Below are 20,344 nucleotides of genomic sequence, written 5' to 3' on the forward strand. Positions count from 1 at the left end.
ATTCCACAATTCAATTTCACATGCTGATATATTATAGAAGTACAATTGTCTCACATCAACTTAAATATATCAATATGATAAGTAGAATTGTCTCACATCAACTTATATATATATATATATATATATGTATATATATATATATATATATATATATATATATATATATATATATATATATATATATATATATATATATATATATATATATATATATATATATAATCAATATGATATTCATACAAGCGGTAGAAAATGGATGGATGGATGGATATGCATATATTGATAAATATACAAATACAAGCTGAGATAGGCTCCAGCGCCCCCCGCGACCCCGAAGGGAATATGCGGTAGAAATGGATGGATGGATGGAAATACAAATGTGATACACAAATAAATAAATAATTTGTATAAATAAACGCGTATTTGTAAATATATTTTTGAGATTAGAAAATACATACAAATAAAATTTATAAATATAAAAATGTGACATACAAATAAATCAAGAATTTGTAAAAAAATAAACGTGTATTTGTAAATATATATTTGGTGAGTTTTCCTTGCCCGTATGTGGGCTCTGTACCGAGGATGTCGTTGTGGCTTGTACAGCCCTTTGAGACACTTGTGATTTAGGGCTATATAAATAAACATTGATTGATTGATTGATTGATTGATTGATTGATTTGAATTTAAATATGCTTGATTTTGTATTTGTATTTGTATTTAATTTGCATATTTGGATCGCTTTTTTGCTTTTGTGTCGATGAGACATTCCTCCCACAAACCAGATGCACAAATAAATGTGACCTACACACTCCCCTGAACAACCAGCAGAAGGCACTGCAGCCAGAGCGGTCTCGGTCACAGAGCATTATATGCATTATATGCAAAATGCCCGCAGTTCTTTGCACAAAAACATTACACGTCTTTACAGAGAGAACGCACAACGGGCTTGAGTTTGCTGACGTTAGCGTTGTATTAGCTAATGCTAATTCATCCAGTTAATCTGAAAGACCATGCTAGCTGCTTATTTTATTGTATCAATGCCGTTTAATGACCGATGTAGATACTGATCTCTTATGAGTGCAATGTGTGTCAAATAATTATCATATATCAATCATCATATGACCCTCCCTAGTGTGCCTCTGATTGGCTCGCCAGTGTTTGACCATCTCTATGACCGAGACCGCTCTGGCTGCAGTGTCCTCTGCTGGTTGTTCAGGGGAGTGTGTTGGTCACATTTATTTGTGCTTCTGGTTTGTGGGAGGAATGTCTAATCGACACAAAGCAAAAAAGCGATCCACATATGCAAATTCAAAACAAATACAAATACAAAATCAAGCATATTTATATTCAAATCTCAAAAATATATTTACAAATACATGTTTAATTATACAAATTCTTGATTTATTTGTATGTCACATTTTTATATTTATAAATTGTATTTGTATATATTTTCAAATCTCAAAAATATATTTACAAATACTCGTTTATTTATACAAATTGTTTATTTGTATATAACATTTGTATTTGTATATTTATTAATATATGCATATGTATTAATATCATATTGATATATGTAAGTTGATGTGAGACAATTCTACTTCCATAATATACTAAAGGTTTTAAGTAGGGATGTCCGATAATGGCTTTTTACCGATATCCGATATTCCGATATTGTCCAATCTCTTAATTACGATACCGATATCAACCGATACCGATATATACAGTTGTGGAATTAACACATTATGCCTAATTTTGTTGTGATGCCCCGCTGGATGCATTAAACAATGTAACAAGGTTTTCCAAAATAAGAGAACAACTTACAACTCAAGGTATGGAAAAAATTGCCAACATGGCACTGCCATATGTATTATTGAAGTCACAAAGTGCATTATTTTTTTTAACATGGCTCAAAACAGCAGCTTGGAATGTGGGAAATGCTCTCCCTGAAATAATCCTGATAACCCACTATAACTATGGGAAACACTGTACTTTGACAAAGTGCATTGTTTTATTAATTTTTTTTAAACATGCCTCAAAACAACAGCTACAAAAACAATGAAGGCACACAGCTTCAGTCCAGAGTATACTATAAACTGGGCTCAATCTGCCCTGTTCTTAATGTATTTGTATGAGTAACAAAAATGTGCAAATAAAAACAAGAAAAGCACAAAAATAAAAAACTGCTTCAGTCTAGACTAGTAGATAACACAGCCATCCTTTAAAGTGCATGGACATTAATAAAACTGCTTCAGTCTAGACTAGTAGAAAACACAGCCATCCTTTAAAGTGCATGGGGAAAAAAGGCACAAAACATAAATAAAACAGCTTCACTCCGTCCAGACTATTAGTCTATTTGTGCAACAGATGAAGCTCAAAGAGTGGGCTAACTCTTTTTCTCCTTGTCATCACGTGTGAGAGGTAGATTTTTCTGAATGAAAACAAGCATCTCAGCATTGTCACAATGTATGCGATTTCTGTTCTTGTCGATGATATGGGCGGCAGCACTAAACAGACGTTCGCTGTCGACACCGGTGCAGGGTGCGGTGAGGTACTTGCGTGCAACACGGGCAACAGCAGGGAAGCGGTCCTTGGTGAGCCTCCAGTACTCCAAAGGGCATCCTTTTTTGAGGATAGCTTCTCCCAGGTATCCATACACCTAAAGAAAAGGGTGGAAATAAAGAAAAAACATATATATATATTTCATTTTCTCTTCAAAGCACTGACAGACATGTTTGGGTGTATTTCATTCATTTTATGTACATTTTCATTTGAAGCACTCAGCAAATCAAATGTGTTAATAAAATGTATTATTTACTCACCTCTGATGCTGTCTTGCCTGCAGTTTCTTGTTCAGTGACATCATTCTGCTCGAGGATTTCTTGGTAGATGTCCAGCAGTGTCAAGATTCCAGTTCGGGCTTTCTTAGGGGGGCAGTCCTCCTGGTCCAACTCCTCCTGGCCAATGTCCTCTGTACTGGCACCAGCAGCCTCTCCTTGGGCACCAGCAGACTCTCCTTGCTGATCCTCACTCTCATGGCTGGCCATTTCATTTACCACTTTCAGAAGCAGACTGCGTGCTGCCTCCTTCTTATCCATGTCAAAATAGCGATCTTTAAAACGAGCATCAACCATGGTTGCGATGACATAAAGAGGCTCACTTTGGACACTTTTGAAGCGATCACAAACGGCTTCCAGTAGTACATGTTTGGCTGTTTTCGCACCTTTATCGGAGTCATCCTCCTTGGCAAGCAGCCGCGTCAGAGACACTACAGCAGGGACAACATCTGCAGCAGTGGCCTGTGCACGGCTGATGTCTCTGGTTATTTGTTCAACAGGTCCCAGTAGGGTGATCATCTTCTCCATAATTCCCCATTGGGTTGCTGTCAACATTGCAGGGAGGTCGTAATCAGCAGCATATGCACTTAATGCCCTCTTCTGCTCCACCAGGCTCTGCATCATGTAAAAGGTGGAATTCCACCTGGTGGACACATCTTGCTGGAGCTTTTTGGCTTTCATATGGAGTTCCTTTTGTACGTCCTCCAAACGACTGCAAGCTAGTGGTGAGTGCTTGAAGTGGCCTACCAGTTTGCCTCCCCACAGCCAGAGCTTCCGAAATGCTGCGTTGCGAAAGGGCACCTCCGTTCACTGCAAGCTGCAAAGTGTGCGCCACGCAGGGCAGACTAGCCACACCAAACTCCATCGTGGCTTTGGCCATATTGCGTGCGTTGTCCCTGACCACAACGTGGGCTTTCGCCTTGGGGATTTTCCATTTCTCAAACATCCCTTCAAATGCAGATGAGATTGCGTCGTATGTATGAGAGCCTTTGTCTTGTGCAATCGAAAATGGTTGGTTATCCAGGGCGATACACTCAATTATTTTCTGACTTATGGCTTTCGCTCTGGGGTGGTTTTTGTCGTATTTTGTTTTTTTCTCGGCGCAGTCTATAAGCGACAACTGTGTGCTACCTTTTTTTGGTGTTTTTGCATCCATCTTCCGCTTGTATTCAGCATGTATCTCCTTGTGATTTTTGAAGAGGTGGGAGATCAAATTGCTTGTATTAAACGAAGACGTCTTGGTTCCTCCTCGCATAACCAACTTTTTACAGTCATTGCAAATTGCCATTTTTTTATCAGTCGGACACACTTTAAAATGTTCCCAAACCATAGACATGGTGTCGTGAGTCAGTCACCGAGCGAGCCCGCTTCTTAGCACCGGCTATAGCACCGGTAACACATGCTCCGCTCGCGGCGGTTTGATGAGGTCATCAAGAGTCGCCATTTTACGTCATTTTACTTTAAGAAACCGATACCGATAATTAAAAAAACGACACCGATAATTTCCGATATTACATTTTAAAGCATTTAAAATCGGCAGCCCGATATTATCGGACATCCCTAGTTTTAAGTGTTGTATGTGTATACAAGTGTTTTAAGTTAGATTTTTCTCTAAGGTTATATTTCTCCCCATGTTGAGAAGAATTGTTGTACATTGTAGGGTAGCAGGTTATAGTTTGCTTTTTACATAATTTTAGCTGTTTGCAAATGCACCAAATCATTGAATTTCATTATTCTTGATTTAATAAAGAAAGGGTTTGTATGTTCTCTATATCAAACATCATGTATTATTGTAACTGATCTTTTTTGTAGCACAGTTAGTGAGTGAAGTGTACTTTTGTAATTAGTTTAAGTTTAAGTGTAAAATAAATCGTACTTCCGGGTTGTGGAGCGACAGCTTATTAAGTGTTAAAACAAACATTCAAAAGTAAGTCGTCGTTATGAAACTGACAATTGCATGTTGCTTTAGGTTAGCTGAGGCAAACAAACGGGCCGAATTCAAGGCTGTTCTCAAAATCCAGAGCTGGTTCAGAGGCCACAGGGTGAGAATCTACATCAGGTAATACATGGTCCTCATGTCTTTATTTGTCACATGACCTTTTTTATTTCATACTGTACACGTCCCACCAATTGTAGCTTTGTCTTTTTCCTTCAGGGCTTATAAAACATCTAGGCTATGTTAATTTACAGGGAAAACTCTGATACTGGCTCACTCCCATAATCATAGGACTCCAGGAGCTTTGCAAATGGCCTTGAGGAATATATGTGGCTAGTTCTATGTGCTCCTTTCACGCACACACACACACACGCACACACACACACACACACACACACACACACACACACACACACACACGCACGCACGCACACACATTGTGCGTCTATCTCCATGCCTGTTCTGTGCTGCGACCCCAGTGCTATTCTGCAGGGTCAGCAGACAAACTTCCAGACAGTAGGTTAATTCAGATTACTTTAGTTAATTGATCAAAGCGTTAAGTGGATGATTAGCAACAATTTTAGCTGCCTAAGTGCAACTCTGGGGTTGTCCTATCCCACTATAAGCATTGATTTTCTGGGTGTATAAATGGCCTTTTGGAAATGGATGGCCTCATTGGAGGTGGAGATCTGCAATGGACTTGCATTTAGAGTATGTTTGAAGATGAATACAAATGTGTGCCGCTGCTCTAAGGGTGGTGGGAGGGAAGGCTCATCGGACATGATAGAAAGGCCTGGAGGAGCAGCAATTTCCTGTGTGTGAAGAAGCATAATGATTCTCTGACCTTTTAATTCCATTATTTTACATCATAACCTTTTGTGAGCAAGCAAAATCGCCGTTTTCCTTGCTTTCAACAGAGTTTATTATTGATTTAATTTTTTTGTTCTCGTCAACACCTAATTTAAATACATTTTAAGCAGGATATTCATTCTTTTTTTAGTTATTATCATTTGCATCTCAATAGGATTTATTGTGTTTTTAGGTTTTATTTGACCCACTATCAAAATACATTCACAATTTAATTTAAGTCCCCCCCATTTAATGTGCACAAAATAGCCATCTAATCCTCTGCCCAATATGACTTTATTGCAGGCATCTGCACGAGAAGGCGGTCATTATACAGAAGATATGGCGGGGCTTCAGAGCAAGGGCACTTTTCAGACAAATGGTGACGGTAAGCCCAAACCAGGAACCGCTATAGATGTATTGATTAGGTTATGATAACAGGCATTAGAATTCAATTGCTATATACCTAAGTCCCTGCATCTGACCTTAAGAAATATAATTCACTCATTATACAATGGGGAATTAGCACTTACGATATATGATGTAATATGAGATAATTTTATCTGCAAGGCAATTCCTTGGATGCATTTAGAATGAGTGTGGAGAGAAATGGTAGAAGTAGTTAGTGCGGTGCACCTGTGTGTGCTTTAGTAAAACAAGGCCACATTTTCAGCATATTGCCTCCAACTGCTTCCTAATTGAACAGATTGTTGATACCGGATCCAATACCCAGCGCTCTCACATATAATTTTCCCCTGGATTGAGTTTTGTAAACGTATCACAACAAGCTATTTATCATGCCCCTAAATTGACTGTTTGCTAAAGCATAACTGCCAGCCACCGTTTGGGAGGCGTTCAAAAAAAAAAAAACACTGCAAGTGTGGTGCGGGGTGGGGGGATGGCGGCGAGGGGCACTGGTATAAACGATGAAGGATGTGTCACATCGCATATATGGGCTAAAAAGAGGCTGTTTGGGAACAGACGAGTGGCAATTTGAATCTCTCACACGTTCCACAGTTCGGAATGAGTCCAGAGAGAGGCTCCGTTCCTCAACTGTCTTAATCCTTCCACAATTTTGGACTTTAACATGTTTAATGCGACTTCGACAAAAGCCTCATCTCCGAACATCAAGCTGAATTTACAGCCTCCTTTCAAGTCTCCCGTCTCCTCTGTCTCTTGCCTGTCGGTATTAAAAAAAAAAAAAAAAGATGTGCTGAAATATGGATCCATTTATTGGCCAACTCTTCAGAGTGCTCCTGAAATGTGCCCCCACTGGTTGACGGTGTGTGTGACAGCCCGCATATTCTCTGGCCTTTTGTTAGTCTCTTCTGGCGAAGCTGTCATTGATTATGAAATCCAGAGGAGCGCGTTGGGCCGTCATACATCTCCATTAGCTCACTGCTTCACCGCCATAGATTTTCTTGGCCTTAGCGCGTGTTGGTGTATTAAGAGAGCACTGTCCTCCCCTTGATACAAAGTCCCCCTAATCACTCTCTTTTTCTCTCTCTCGCTCTCTCTCTCGCTCTCTTCTACCATACCCTCGTGACTCTTTGTCTTTTTCTTTTCTGGTGCTTTCCCCCCTCTCCTCCCGTGGAGTGGCCCTATCCGTGCTGCCTGTGTGAAATGTATTATGTATAAAGAGCTCTTTATCTTTGACGCCTGCTGTGGACAGATCAGAGGGCCGCGAGACAACATGTAACGCTGTCTATTCCTTTGTGTTCACAGGCAGCATATTTTATCATGAAGATGAATTTCTACAACGAGATGGCTGTTAGGGTAAATATCGCCACAGTGTCTAGTTGAAACAAATAGGATGTCATGGTGGAGGGACATGCCGTGTGCGTGGTGACGAGACACCGGATCAAAAGTGACCATTGTGACAAAATGTCCATCACAGCAACCAGGGTTTCCCCTTAATGTAATTGAATGTGACGTACCGCCGCAGCATTTTTATTACCGCCACACTTTGAAAATTAGTTGTTTTTTTTACTTGAAATAAAATTTTTAATAATATAATATATTGTAGCCCCAAGAAGAAATTACACAACGTCTGACACTATTTCTAACTTGTATTACTTATCTTATGATAACAAATGGAACAATTCCAACAGGTTTTAGCTCCTGTGTACACACTTCCGTTTCCGTAAGTCCGTGCTTGCCTGTCGGACACACAACAGCTCTTCGTCCTTCTCAGCCAATCACCTTTCAGGCACGGACAGTGTGTTTGCAAACATGGAAAACCTGACATTAAATCCAAACCACATAAACATTAAACATTACCACCAGCAGGTCGTTACAGTATTAATGGATATATATATAGCCTATTATTTGCGCACTATTGACAAGTGATATACAGAAATCTTGAACAGCGAAAAAAGGCTTTGATTACCGAAAACAGTGCTGGCGAACCTCGACGTAAACAAGACGCAAAACATTGTCTGAAACGTTGTCAGCATGTCTGTGATGTGGACGTAACCAGATATACCCGCTGAGAGCGATCTACACAATGCGCAATTATTAAGAGGACAGTGGCGGCTTTTAAGAATAGAACGTTCAACTGGAGCAGCGTGAAGCAAGTGTGACGTCATGCTTGCTGTAGCTAGCCTCTTTTGTCAGGGACATTGAGGGACAGAAGTCAAGAGTCTCTAAACACGACTACATTTTATAATAACACCAGAAGATTAGATTTTTGCTTGTAGTTTTTAATTAAAAAAAAAAAAGTAATTAAAAGTCTCCAGAATGACACTTGAAAAATTCTCAAAGTACTTGTACAATAAGCAACAAAAATTTAAAATATGGCAAAACGATATACAAATATATCTTAATACTAATTAATAATAACAGATTTGTTTTACAGTATGTATAACTTTTTTTAGCTTTGTTATCCAATCCAGTCAACTTTATTTATATAGCACATTTTAGATAACAATAACTGTTTCACAAAGTGCTGCACAGGAGTTAAAACACATATTTAGAAGCAGGATAAAACTAAGAGTCAATTTAAAAAAATACTAGTGAAACCTTTTTTTTTAAAGAAAATCAGATCATAGCAGATAAGGCTAATTATTAGATGATGTCATGGTGGCCACGCCCATGGTCACGCCCCCGCCGCCACAGGTATCTTGGCGGTCTAGGCGAAACCCTGGCAACTATCCTTCCATCCATTAATCATATATCCATATATCTGTCCCAAAAACCATTCTAGCCGTGTTCACTATTATCTGTCTCCACATCTACAATACCTTTTTTTAGAATTTGTGTCTGTTTTCAAGCTATCGGACTACACAGTATATACATTTTTTAAAGCTATAAAGGCAGTGTTTAAATTAGATTATGCTGGAGCAGGGTTTAAATCTACACTTGAGCATATCTGTGCGGAGTTTGCCTGGAATTCCCTGTGTGTCCGTGAGTTTATTCTTGGTACTCTCTGCCTTCCTCCCACATTCCAAAAACATGAATGTTTGGCTAATTGTTAAAACTAAATTGTCCATAGGTGTGAGTGTCTATATGTGCCTCCACCTCTCGCTTAAAGTCAGCTGGGATAGGCTCCAGCTTACCTGTAACACGAATGAGGACAAGCGGGAAAGAATGGATAGATGGAGGGTTGAATATGTCAGTTTTAGGCAATTATGAAACATTTCATGCATTGCAATAATATCCTTTTATTCATTCATATTAGTCCAGTTTATTTTGCATGTATTTGATTGACTGTATACATTATCTTTTTTTTGTAGGGTAATGGTAATTGACAAGGCTTTGCTTATTTCAAAGATGCTTTACAAAATTAAATTTGAAGTACACGTTTGTATATCACATGTTTACGCTTCCACAAAGTCTGAAAAGAAGTAAGAAGATGCGGAGCTTATTTAATCTTACCCATTATCCCAGTTTCAACAATTGCTGATTTCACTTCCATGAACATTTGTTAATATGTACCAGGTCCGCCCTGTATTTAGGCAAAAGTATTGGGCCACTTAACTCTAAAACTTACACAAAGCAGTTCAAAGTGTGCAATGAAAGTATAAAAGCTTCTACTCTTCGGGATACATTTTTTATACCTCGACTTAGGAAAGGGCTCTCGGACAATGTTTTGCTTGAAATGGGTCATATTACCTACACTTTGTGGTCCATAACATGTACTGTAATGGTGGTTCTATGGTCAAAATGTTGCATGGATTATGTTTGACAGACCGTTTTCAAGCTGCTTTCTGACTGTCTCTTCAGGATGCGCCGTCTTGTGGGGGGTGTTATTTACGTGCCTCCACTTCTCGCCGTCATCCATGTTGTAGATTTTAGCGTTTCCATATCGAGTCTGACAGATATAAATCCCAACTATACTCGACTTTGTATTAGAAATGGCAACATCAGGGGATGCATGTGCATTTATGAGCCAGTCTCTGTTGACTACAGTGTGGACTACAATGTCAGACTGGCGCAAACACTCTCTGTAAAATTGTAACTTATATGGATCATCCGCTGAAACCACCAATGGGAAAAAAGTCACTAATGAGGGCAAATTCCAAACGGATTGTTTAGTGGAAGTAGGAAGGATGGCAAGACTATTTTATAAAAATCTTCTCAACACCTCCATAGTTTGATTTCAAATTTTCGGGATTTACGCGGATTCCAAATACACAAAAGCAGGTACCAACAGGTAAGAAAAGCGGGTTTTGTATAATAGGGTTTTGCCTGTTGGCAGCTGTTTTTGTGTATTTTGGATCCCCAGAAGTTTGAAATCACACTATGGGTGCGTTGAGAAAATATTCAGAATAAAATATATTTTTGTTCAAAACGAGACGTTTGAGGTCTGTCCCGACTTGTAATGTATGTCATTGCCAACTCGTGGGGTCAGCGGCTATCTCCTTAAATGTTTTCCAGCTGACATGTTGCGCCAGTACTCCATTTTTATTTATTGTAGCGTGTTTGTAGTCCAAACAAAAACATGTCTGCAATGAACTCCAGAAGTAGAAAGGGCCTGGTTAACTTTCAATGTCAATGAAGTTTATGGGAATGGTGAAGACAATGAAGCGGCAACTCAAATAACAGTAGATTGACCATTTGTACTGATACGATAGCATGTAGCATTGTAGTTTAGCTACGTATTGTTTATTTACAGATACAAACATGCTACATATAATGCTATATTCGTGCAGGGATGTCATTTGAAATAGGGAGACTTTAGCATGTACTGTATACTTATTGCTGGATGGCACTAAAAAGGCTTTTGAAAGAGGAAGCTAAAGATCATTGGCTTGAAGATGGGTCTGTAAAGTATTGCAACAGTTTGACTAAAAGCACCATCATTACAGGTTAAGTAGACCACAAGGAAGTGTGTGAAATGGAAATTAGAATCATAAGACCCATTTTAAGTTAAACAAAACAAGCAAAAATGTGAGTTACGAGCCAGCTTCAAATACCTCCCTACCACTAGTTGACATAGCAAATACTACAGTTAACCCTGCAAGATCCACCAAACATCGAGTGTCTTTCACGCTAGCATTAGCTAATTGTAGATGGCTATCTTGACAGATAAAACTTTGTTTTTATTGCTCTGGGTCGGAAGAAAGTCAGGGTAAATGGCAGTGCTGAGAAGAAGCGAATGATATCCATTGAATAAAATAATTGAAAATAATTGAAAACATTAATTTTAATGGGGAAAATCAAATTGATATATGAGTATTTTGAGTTACGAGCTCCATCACCAAAAATAATTCAACTTGTATATCCAGGCTCCAATGTACAAATTGAGAGTCTACCAGCATATCAAATTGTGTTGTCAATTTATTTTGTATTATGTCAGAGGTCACTGATGTATGACTTTAACAATGGCTTATAGAACTGCCTTACCATCTCTCGTAGTTCTTTCCAAAATGTTTAATGTGGGTTTTACCCTCAATATCCTTCTAAAAATGCCTTTATGAACCTTGCTATGTGTGTACTTAAACTCCAGAAAGAGTAATTGGAATCTTATTAAACGAACAAACTTAGAACAGAAAAGGGGCTTCCTTAATTGCATATACAGTTGTGCTCATAAGTTTACATACCCTGGGAGAATTTATGATTTCTTGGCCATTCTTCAGAGAATATGAATGATAACACAAAAACCTTTCTTCCACTCATGCTTAATGGTTGTGTGAAGCTATTTATTGGCAAACAACACTTCTTAATCAGCGTTTGAACACTGCTGATTGGCATTCTCAATTCTTTGGATACTTTTTATACCCCTTTCCTGTTTCATGCAGTTCAATTACCTTTTCTCGCAGATCCTTTGACTATTATTTTGCCTTCCCCATGACTCAGAATCCAAAAACATATGTGCAGCACTGGATGAAAGATGCAATGGTCTGTCAGAAGCCCAGAAACTCACTGACCTTTTATACACACACATTAATTACAAACAAACATGTCACAGGTGAGGATTGGAACCTTGATTAGCCATTCAAACCTGTTTGTGTCAACTTTTGTGCATGTTATCAGATCAAAGTCACTGGGGTATGTAAACTTTTAAACAGGGTCATTTGGGTACTTTTTCTTTTGTCATTTTGATTTAAAAAGAGTAAATACAGTTGTTTGCCAATAAATAGCTTCACACAACCATTAAGCATGAGTGGAAGAAAGGTTTTTGTGTTATCATTCATATTCTCTGAAGAATGATCAAGAAATCATAAATTCTCCACAGGGTATGTAAAGTTATGAGCAAGACTGTAATTGTCTAAAATTGAATTATTAGAGGTATGAGTTGCTGCCTGCAAAACTGGTTTACTTTTGCGTACTAATAAAGTAACCTTATTTAAAGGGGAACTGCACTTTTTGGGGAATTTTGCCCATCATTCACAATCTTTATGTAAGACAAGAATACAAGTTGTTTTTTTTATACATTCTATATTGTAAATAAACATAAAACCTCCATCAATGTTGTATATACATGTTGTAGTATACAAACTCTTTCCTTGTTTATTTGTACATCATTTGGGCTTCTAGCTCATAAAACCCACGAAAACAGGATTTCAAAAAATGTGAATACTATGAAGAAATCACCATTTACTTATCTGCCAGATACATGAATCTTCTCTGTTTGATAATCCGCAGAAGCCCACTGTCCGCTCTTCTGGTGGTGCATCTTCTCCTGCCACATTTTGCCCTTCCACTGGACTTTCCATTGATATGCTTGGACACAGCTCTCTGTGAACAGCCCTTAGCTATGAACTTTTGTGGCTTACCCATCCTATGGAGGGTATCAATGATGGTCTTCTGGTTTTCTGCAGTCTTCTCCATCATGATCCTAACTGATCCTAACTAATTGAACCAAAGTGAAGCAATTTAATGGCAACCTGTGCAGGTGCTTTAAGTTTAGTAGATGAGTAGTATGTGACACTCAGTTTAAAATGCCTTGTAAAATTTGGGCCTATTTCTTCACAGTATTCAATTTTTTTGAAATCCTGCTTTTGCGGGTTTTGTGAGCTAGAGGCCCAAATTGTGTATGAATACACAACTAAATTCTTGCAATTGTTTAAGTTGTGGGCCCTGAATCTATAATATATGGAAGTTTAACGTTTTGAATGGAATTATGAAAATAAATAAACTTTTTCAGCATATAAAACTTTTTTGGAAAGGGTCTGTATATGCAATGTAATAGGTGTATTCGTAATAACATGCGTAATAACATGCGATTTTTACATATTATTCTTTTTTTAAGTATATGGTAGCGTATTAATTTTACAGATGCATCACAATGTTCGCTTTTCCCTTCAACAACAACTACTACTCATGCAAACTTCATGAGAGCTAACAACGATTATTTGCGACAAATGATGATCCAGAACCATCTTTTTGAGCCTGAACATAAGGAGGATGATCTGCAAGTTTTAGAAGCTTTGTGCTTAACAGATGCAGCTCTAGTTAAACACTAAGAATCATGTAGCACTATTGCTAAGTGCTAAACAAGAAACAAAACCTACAAACATAATAAAACTATCACTTACTGTACAATGTCTACTCTCACTGTGATGCCGACTGATGGGATGTTCACATCTTCCCGTTTAGATTAAGATGTATGGTAATCATAATACCGTATAAATCGCTCCGGAGTATAAATCGCACCGGCCGAAAATGCATAATAAAGAAGGAAACAAACATATACAAGTCGCATTTTTTGAGGAAATTTATTTGATAAAACCCACCACCAAGAATACATTTGAAAGGAAATTTAAAATAAATAAAGAATAGTGAACAACAGGCTGAATAAGTGTACGTTATATGACGCATAAATAACCAACTGAGAACGTGTCTGGTATGTTAACGTAACATTATGGTAAGAGTCATTCAAATAACTATAACATATAGAACATGCTATACATTTACCAAACAATCTGTCACTCCTAATCGCTAAATCCGATGAAATCTTATACGTCTAGTCTCTTACGTGAATGAGCTAAATAATATGATTTGGTATTTTACGGTAATGTGTTAATAATTTCACACATAAGTCGCTCCTGAGTATAAGTCGCACCCCCGGCCAAACTGAAAAAAACTGACTTATAGTCCGAAAAATACGGTAGTCACAAAGGGTAAAAAAAAGAAAGGTGGCCCCAAACTAGTGTTTTCCGTGTCTTTCTCGCCATCTTTCGATCTAAGTTGAACAATTACCAACTTCTCGGTTTATGGCTAGAACCTTCTACTATCCAGGTGTGATGCCTGATTTATAATCTTGAATTAACTTTTACCAAGTCCGAGGCGACGAAACAGCTCACTGGCTCAATATGTCATTAAAGCAGCACAAGCTATCTGTGTTGGGCCTGCGATGAGGTGGCAACTTATCCAGGGTGCACTCCGCCTTCCAGCCGACTGCAGCTGGGATAGGCTCCAGCACCTCTGCGACTCCAAAGGGACAAGCGGTAGAAAATGGATAGATGGATGGATGGATGGATGGAGCTAGTTATCTCACTGTGATCAAAAATACTGTTTCCGCGTTAGCGATTATAATAACAATAGTACTTGGTCAATATTCAGGTCACAAGATGTAAAAAGTGTGTCGTTTGGATGTTTTTTAGGGGGCTTCAAGGGCAGAGTAGTGTACTCCCATTAGCTGCATTGTAAGCCACCTATACGGGCCATATTTTATGACTTAGAAAGCATAAAAAAGTAAGAACATACATAGGGATTATGAATGATAAGCAAAATTCCCCCCAAAAATGCAGTTCTCTTTAACCTAACTTGAGTGTCGTCCAACCATGCTTGATTGAGATATCGTATCTCTACACTTCACCTGCATGTCTGTAAAGTGTATTTTCTGCCATCTTAGATTTTGCAACATTTAATAGCTCTGCAGTGTTGAATTGTTCCCAAATGCTGGAGAGCAGCTGTTCCTGTGCAGCCAATATATCATCTCACTCTGACTATGACTGATGTTTTGGCATTTTTACTCATGGAATTTGCACAGAAACCTTATATTTGTTTTTACAGTTCCATACAGCATCTTCCTTTGGCTAACAACGTCATTCTGTGTCAACCCTTAGGAGGTTTTATAGACCAGCAAAAAAATAAAATCCACCAGCTTTTATTGAAGAGGTTGTTTCAATGAACAGCTGGACAAAATAGCTTGAACCTGATGTGGAAAGGCTTGGAAATGGAAGTTTTACACTTTATTGCAAAACAAAACACTCGAAGTGACCACCCAGTGGTTTCAGTAAATGTCACATTAAAAGGACGTATATCCAGGAGTAGTGTTTGGCACAGCTGGTGCAGGTCAGGGGTTAAAAGATCAGGGGTTGCTGTCACCATGTGGAGCGGAGCAGAAGCTCCTTCAGGTGGAGGAAAAAGCGCTTTATTACCCCTATAAAATATCACAGCTTCCTTTAGGATGCAATAGCAATTTTAATGGAAGATAAGTCAACGTGAATGGAGCAGGGAATTGGATCTGCGGCTGGTGATGTAAGAAGGATCTAAGTTTGAACCCCACAAGGGCCAATCCAGACTTTACTTAGCAAAGTTCCTAGTTCACTTCTTGAGTTTAATATGAGTTTTGTCTGGATTGTGTCATGTCCTCTAAACGCTGAAGTCAAAGTGAATCTGAGAGAAAAATGGTATCAAGTATCAAGGGGGTGTTTATGTACTTAACTGCAGAGAATACCATCCCTCAGCATTGTACTTTAACTGTAAACTCCACCAAATTAATACTACTGTTATATTGTGATAATTCATGTTGATGACACATTCTAGCTGTGTCCTGCATATTTGACAGCAGCAAGTGTAGGAACGCGTCCTAAAAGCATTGTAGCATTCTTGCAAGCGGTTAATGTCCTTTACAGTGCAAAGCCACTTTTAGTCAGTAATTCTTGCCTTGATGGCAGCAAATTAATTATGTTTGTTATAAGTGTCATCCCTGGAGGACAAAGAACAGCTAAACATGCTACACTACATACCAGGAAGATATGCTAACTGCAAACTAGAGCTCTTAAATGTAAACACAATTTGGTGGATGGATAAAAACATCGATAGTATACTATCAGAATATGTTGGATAATAACAGTAGTTAGATCGATATTAAATATTAATATAAATAAAATATTGCTTAAGTGATACGCATACGTCAGCCGCCAAATTAGGCGCCTTAGTAACCCGTTTCGAAATGGTTCTATTATCATTTAACTACCAAATAATACATTGGGATGTTATCGCATGATGATACAATATATACCACGATATAGAGTTTAGGCCATATCGCCCATCCCTATACAGCAATGGTACAGAAACCTTGTTTGAATCTGGTTTCCGCCATCACTGCCACTGTGTTCCTGGGCAATGCACATGACCCACTTTGTCTCCAGTGAATGAATGCTTAGTAATATTTGGAGAGGGCCTTGGCGCAAATTGGAAGCCACGTTTCCGTCAGTCTACCATAGGGCAGCTGTGGCCACAAACATGTCGCTTAACACCACCAATGTGACTGTACTGAAAGAATAATGGGTCTGAAATATGAAAAAGTGCTGTATAAATCCTATCCATTCTTATTAATTATTCTGCATGCGGTATGTGTTGTGGTAGTAACATTTACTCTAACACATGGCAGTATCAGACATGGTAAAGGTAATTACACCCACTTTACAGGCATCTATTTGAGGTGTGGCGTTTATTTTTTCAATTGAATAATTTATTGGTGCACAGTGTCTAACCGAGCAAAGGTCACAATCTGAGGAAACAGTGTAATGATTTCTAATATTTGTTTGTTTAAAAGTAAAAAGTCCTTGTATGTATTTTATGCTGCAAAAACTTTGGCATTTCCATGGCCACCACTTTGTATTTGCAAGAGTGTGTGCACATACGAATAAATCAGAAATGGAGTACCAGTGACCCTTAGCAAGAACGAATCAGTGAAGAGAGTCGGTAGTCGCCAGCCCTTTATTGCCACAGAAATATTTGCTGATGTGTGAATGGAAGCGAAAAGACACAGTGGGAAAAACAATCATCCCAGAATCCCCCTGTGACACTTCTTTTTGAATCATTCTCTCCCCTCCTGTGTATGGTGCCGTGCTAAGCTAATGGAGGATAATGTATTAAGGCCATAATAGAAACCAATGTTTACATGCTGCACCTCGGATTTGTATCAGAGTCAACAGCATCGATTTCACTTGTCAACAAAGGTCAGCAAGAACTTGAGAGGCGGCAATTACTTTATTTAAAATTATCTATTGACTAGCAGATCAATGCTAATTCTCATTTTGCTCTTTGTTGTTTTCCTCCCCGTGCTCCATCTATCATTTCTCCTATTTCTTCTTCTTATAGTGTGATGATTCTTTTACTCGCTGTTGTTTTAATCTCCTTATTAGTCTGAAGGACATCCGCCCTTCTGCTTCAGAATGCCGTGCTCACATGTGTGGATGTGTGCGAGAGGAGGCTAATCTGCAGCCTCCACGATCAATCTGCAGCGACGCAGTAAAACGTATGGAGCGGCTGTGACAGCTGTCCATCCCACCTTGGCTTGTCCCTCCATCATGACAGGGAAAAAGATTCATAATGATACGATGTGTGATTTAAGGCTGTTGTTCATTCACACCATTAATACAGTCATCTGTTTAATGTGTCTTCCGTGCTTTGCTTGTCTGCAGATCCAGCGAAGGTGGCGAGGATTTTATGTGCGCAAGTACATCCATAGCTTCTATTCGCGCAAGAGCTATCTGACAAGACTGTCCAGAAAAAATGAAGTAATCAGGTAAAAAAAGAAAAAATACTATTTGACCTTTTTCTGCTGCAGGTTTACTGTACTGAAAGGTTTTGGTACCATACTGCAATTGTTTTTATTTATAATTTAATTGAATTTAGAAAAAAAAATACAAAACCCAAAACCAGTGAAGTTGGCACGTTGTGTAATTTGTGAATAAAACATAATACAATGATTTGCAATATATATTCATTCTATTCAATTGAATTGACTGCAAAGACAAGACATTTAATGTTCGAACTAAGAAACATAATTTTTTTTCGAAAATAATCATTAACTTAGAATTTAATGGCAGCAACACATTGCAAAAAATTGGCACAGGGGCATTTTTACCACTGACAGTGGTTTTCTGAAGTGTTCCTGAGCCCATGTGGTGATATCCTTTACACACTGATGTCGCTTTTTGATGCAGTACCGCCTGAGGGATTGAAGGTCCGTAATATCATCGCTTACGTGCAGTGATTTCTCCAGATTCTCTGAACCTTTTGATGATATTACGGACCGTAGATGGTGAAATCCCTAAATTCCTTGCAATAGCTCGTTGAGAAATGTTGTTCTTAGACTGTTGGACAATTTGCTCCCACATTTATTCACAAAGTGGTAACCCTCGCCCCATCCTTGTTTGTGAATGACTGAGCATTTCATGGAAGCTGCTTTTATACCCAATCATGGCACCCACCTGTTCCCAATTTGCTGTGCCCAAGTGTTTGATGAGCATTCCTCAACTTTTTCAGTCTTTTTTGCCACTTGTGCCAGCTTTTTTGAAACATGTTGCAGGCATCAAATTCCAAATGAGCTAATATTTGCAAAAAATAACAAAGTTTTCCAGTTCGAATGTTAAGTATCTTGTCTTTGCAGTCTATTCAATTGAATATAGGTTGAAAAAGATTTGCAAATCATTGTATTCTGTTTTTATTTACGATTTACACAACGTTCTAACTTCACTGGTTTTGGATTTTGTATATTCCCTTTAAAGCACTTACACTAGAACTTACACACTGCATTTTTGTAAGAGATGGGCCTGGGCCAGGCACAATTGTTTAAGCACAATAACTTGCACATGTGCTGATGCAATTGCCTTTTATTAATGATAACCGCCATCTTGTCTAATAAAAATTAATAGAAAAACTATCAAAACCAAAAATACACGACATGCCTTCCTGCAAGGTTAGTAATGTAAACCATCATCCTTGCAATTCAATTTAAGGCAAAATGTCGGTAAAGTTCAATCAATCAATCAATCAATGTTTATTTATATAGCCCTACATCACAAGTGTCTCAAAGGGCTGTACAAGCCACAACGACATCCTCGGTACAGAGCCCACATACGGGCAAGGAAAACTCACCCCAGTGGGACGTCAATGTGAATGACTGAGAAACCTTGGAGAGGACCGCATATGTGGGTAACCCCCCCCTCTAGGGGAGACCGAAAGCAATGGATGTCGAGTGGGTCTGACATAATATTGTGAAAGTCCAACACATCAGCGAAAGTCCAGTCCATAGTGGGGCCAGCAGGAACCATCCCGAGTGGAGACGGGTCAGCAGCGTAGAGATGTCCCCATCTGATGGACAGGCTAGCGGTCCACCCCGGGTTGGGAGCAGAGTAGAAAAGAAAAGAAAAGAAAAGAAACGGCAGATCAACTGGTCTAAAAAGGTGGTACCATATATATTAGGATTGTAACGATTGAACAATACATCGATATATTGATTTACATTCCTAAATTGTATATCGATCTGTGCTCTGAAAATGTGCCTTTCATGAGATAGGTATCGACCCAAGATTGTTTTAAAAGGGAATTGATCGATTTTATCGATAAAAGAAAAAGGAAAACATTGGATTTAAAAATGTCCGACTTTATATGAAGTTTAGCACTTAAAATAATAAAGATGTTAAATGTTAAGTCTATTTTCCCATATGTGGCGTCATAAATACAAAAAGGTAGAAGAAGCCTTGCAGTGCCAAGCAAAGACCGACTTGGGCTACAATAAGAAGACCCTTCGAACCACCTACATACATTAGCTACCTAGATGGGGGGGCGGGGGGGGGTTACCCACATATGTGGTCCTTTCCAAGGTTTCTCATAGTCATTCACATCGACGTCCCACTGGGGTGAGTTTTCCTTGCCTTTATGTGGGCTCTGTACCGAGGATGTCGTTGTGGCTTGTGCAGCCCTTTGAGACACTTGTGATTTAGGGCTATATAAATAAACATTGATTGATTGATTGATTGATTGAGTGAGTGAGAGCATCGGTTAAGTACGCGACGCCAGCGTGGCTGCCTTGGACCTCCAACTCTACAGTGGAGACACTGGAGAACTGCCTACAATACACGGGACGGGCGATTTACAGGGCAGGTCAAAACGACACCAGTTGAGGCGATTTTGGCGGAAGCTGATCGACCAACCATCCTGACCAGGGCAACACAATTGAGCACCGTTGCGATGGAGAAATGCCTCAGGATGGCACCCAACAACCTGGGCCACCAAACAGCTGTCGCAGAAGTCAGAC

General features: G+C 38.9%; 1 protein-coding gene across 2 annotated transcripts in view; it reads left to right on the plus strand.

Annotated features, from left to right (window-relative positions):
• spata17 (spermatogenesis associated 17) overlaps nucleotides 1–20,344 on the plus strand; it is a 75,355-nt gene that overhangs the window by 784 nt on the left and 54,227 nt on the right. The window contains exons 2-5 of one of the 2 annotated variants that reach the window (XM_062025799.1): nucleotides 4,807–4,896; nucleotides 5,926–6,007; nucleotides 7,345–7,395; nucleotides 17,724–17,827. In XM_062025799.1, the coding sequence (XP_061881783.1) occupies nucleotides 4,807–4,896; nucleotides 5,926–6,007; nucleotides 7,345–7,395; nucleotides 17,724–17,827 (327 nt within the window). The remainder of the gene's footprint in view (nucleotides 1–4,806; nucleotides 4,897–5,925; nucleotides 6,008–7,344; nucleotides 7,396–17,723; nucleotides 17,828–20,344) is intronic. The other variant, XM_062025809.1, reaches the window with a different exon arrangement.

Source organism: Entelurus aequoreus, linkage group LG02, assembly GCF_033978785.1.
Source record: "Entelurus aequoreus isolate RoL-2023_Sb linkage group LG02, RoL_Eaeq_v1.1, whole genome shotgun sequence".
NCBI classification, from domain to species: Eukaryota; Metazoa; Chordata; class Actinopteri; order Syngnathiformes; family Syngnathidae; genus Entelurus; species Entelurus aequoreus.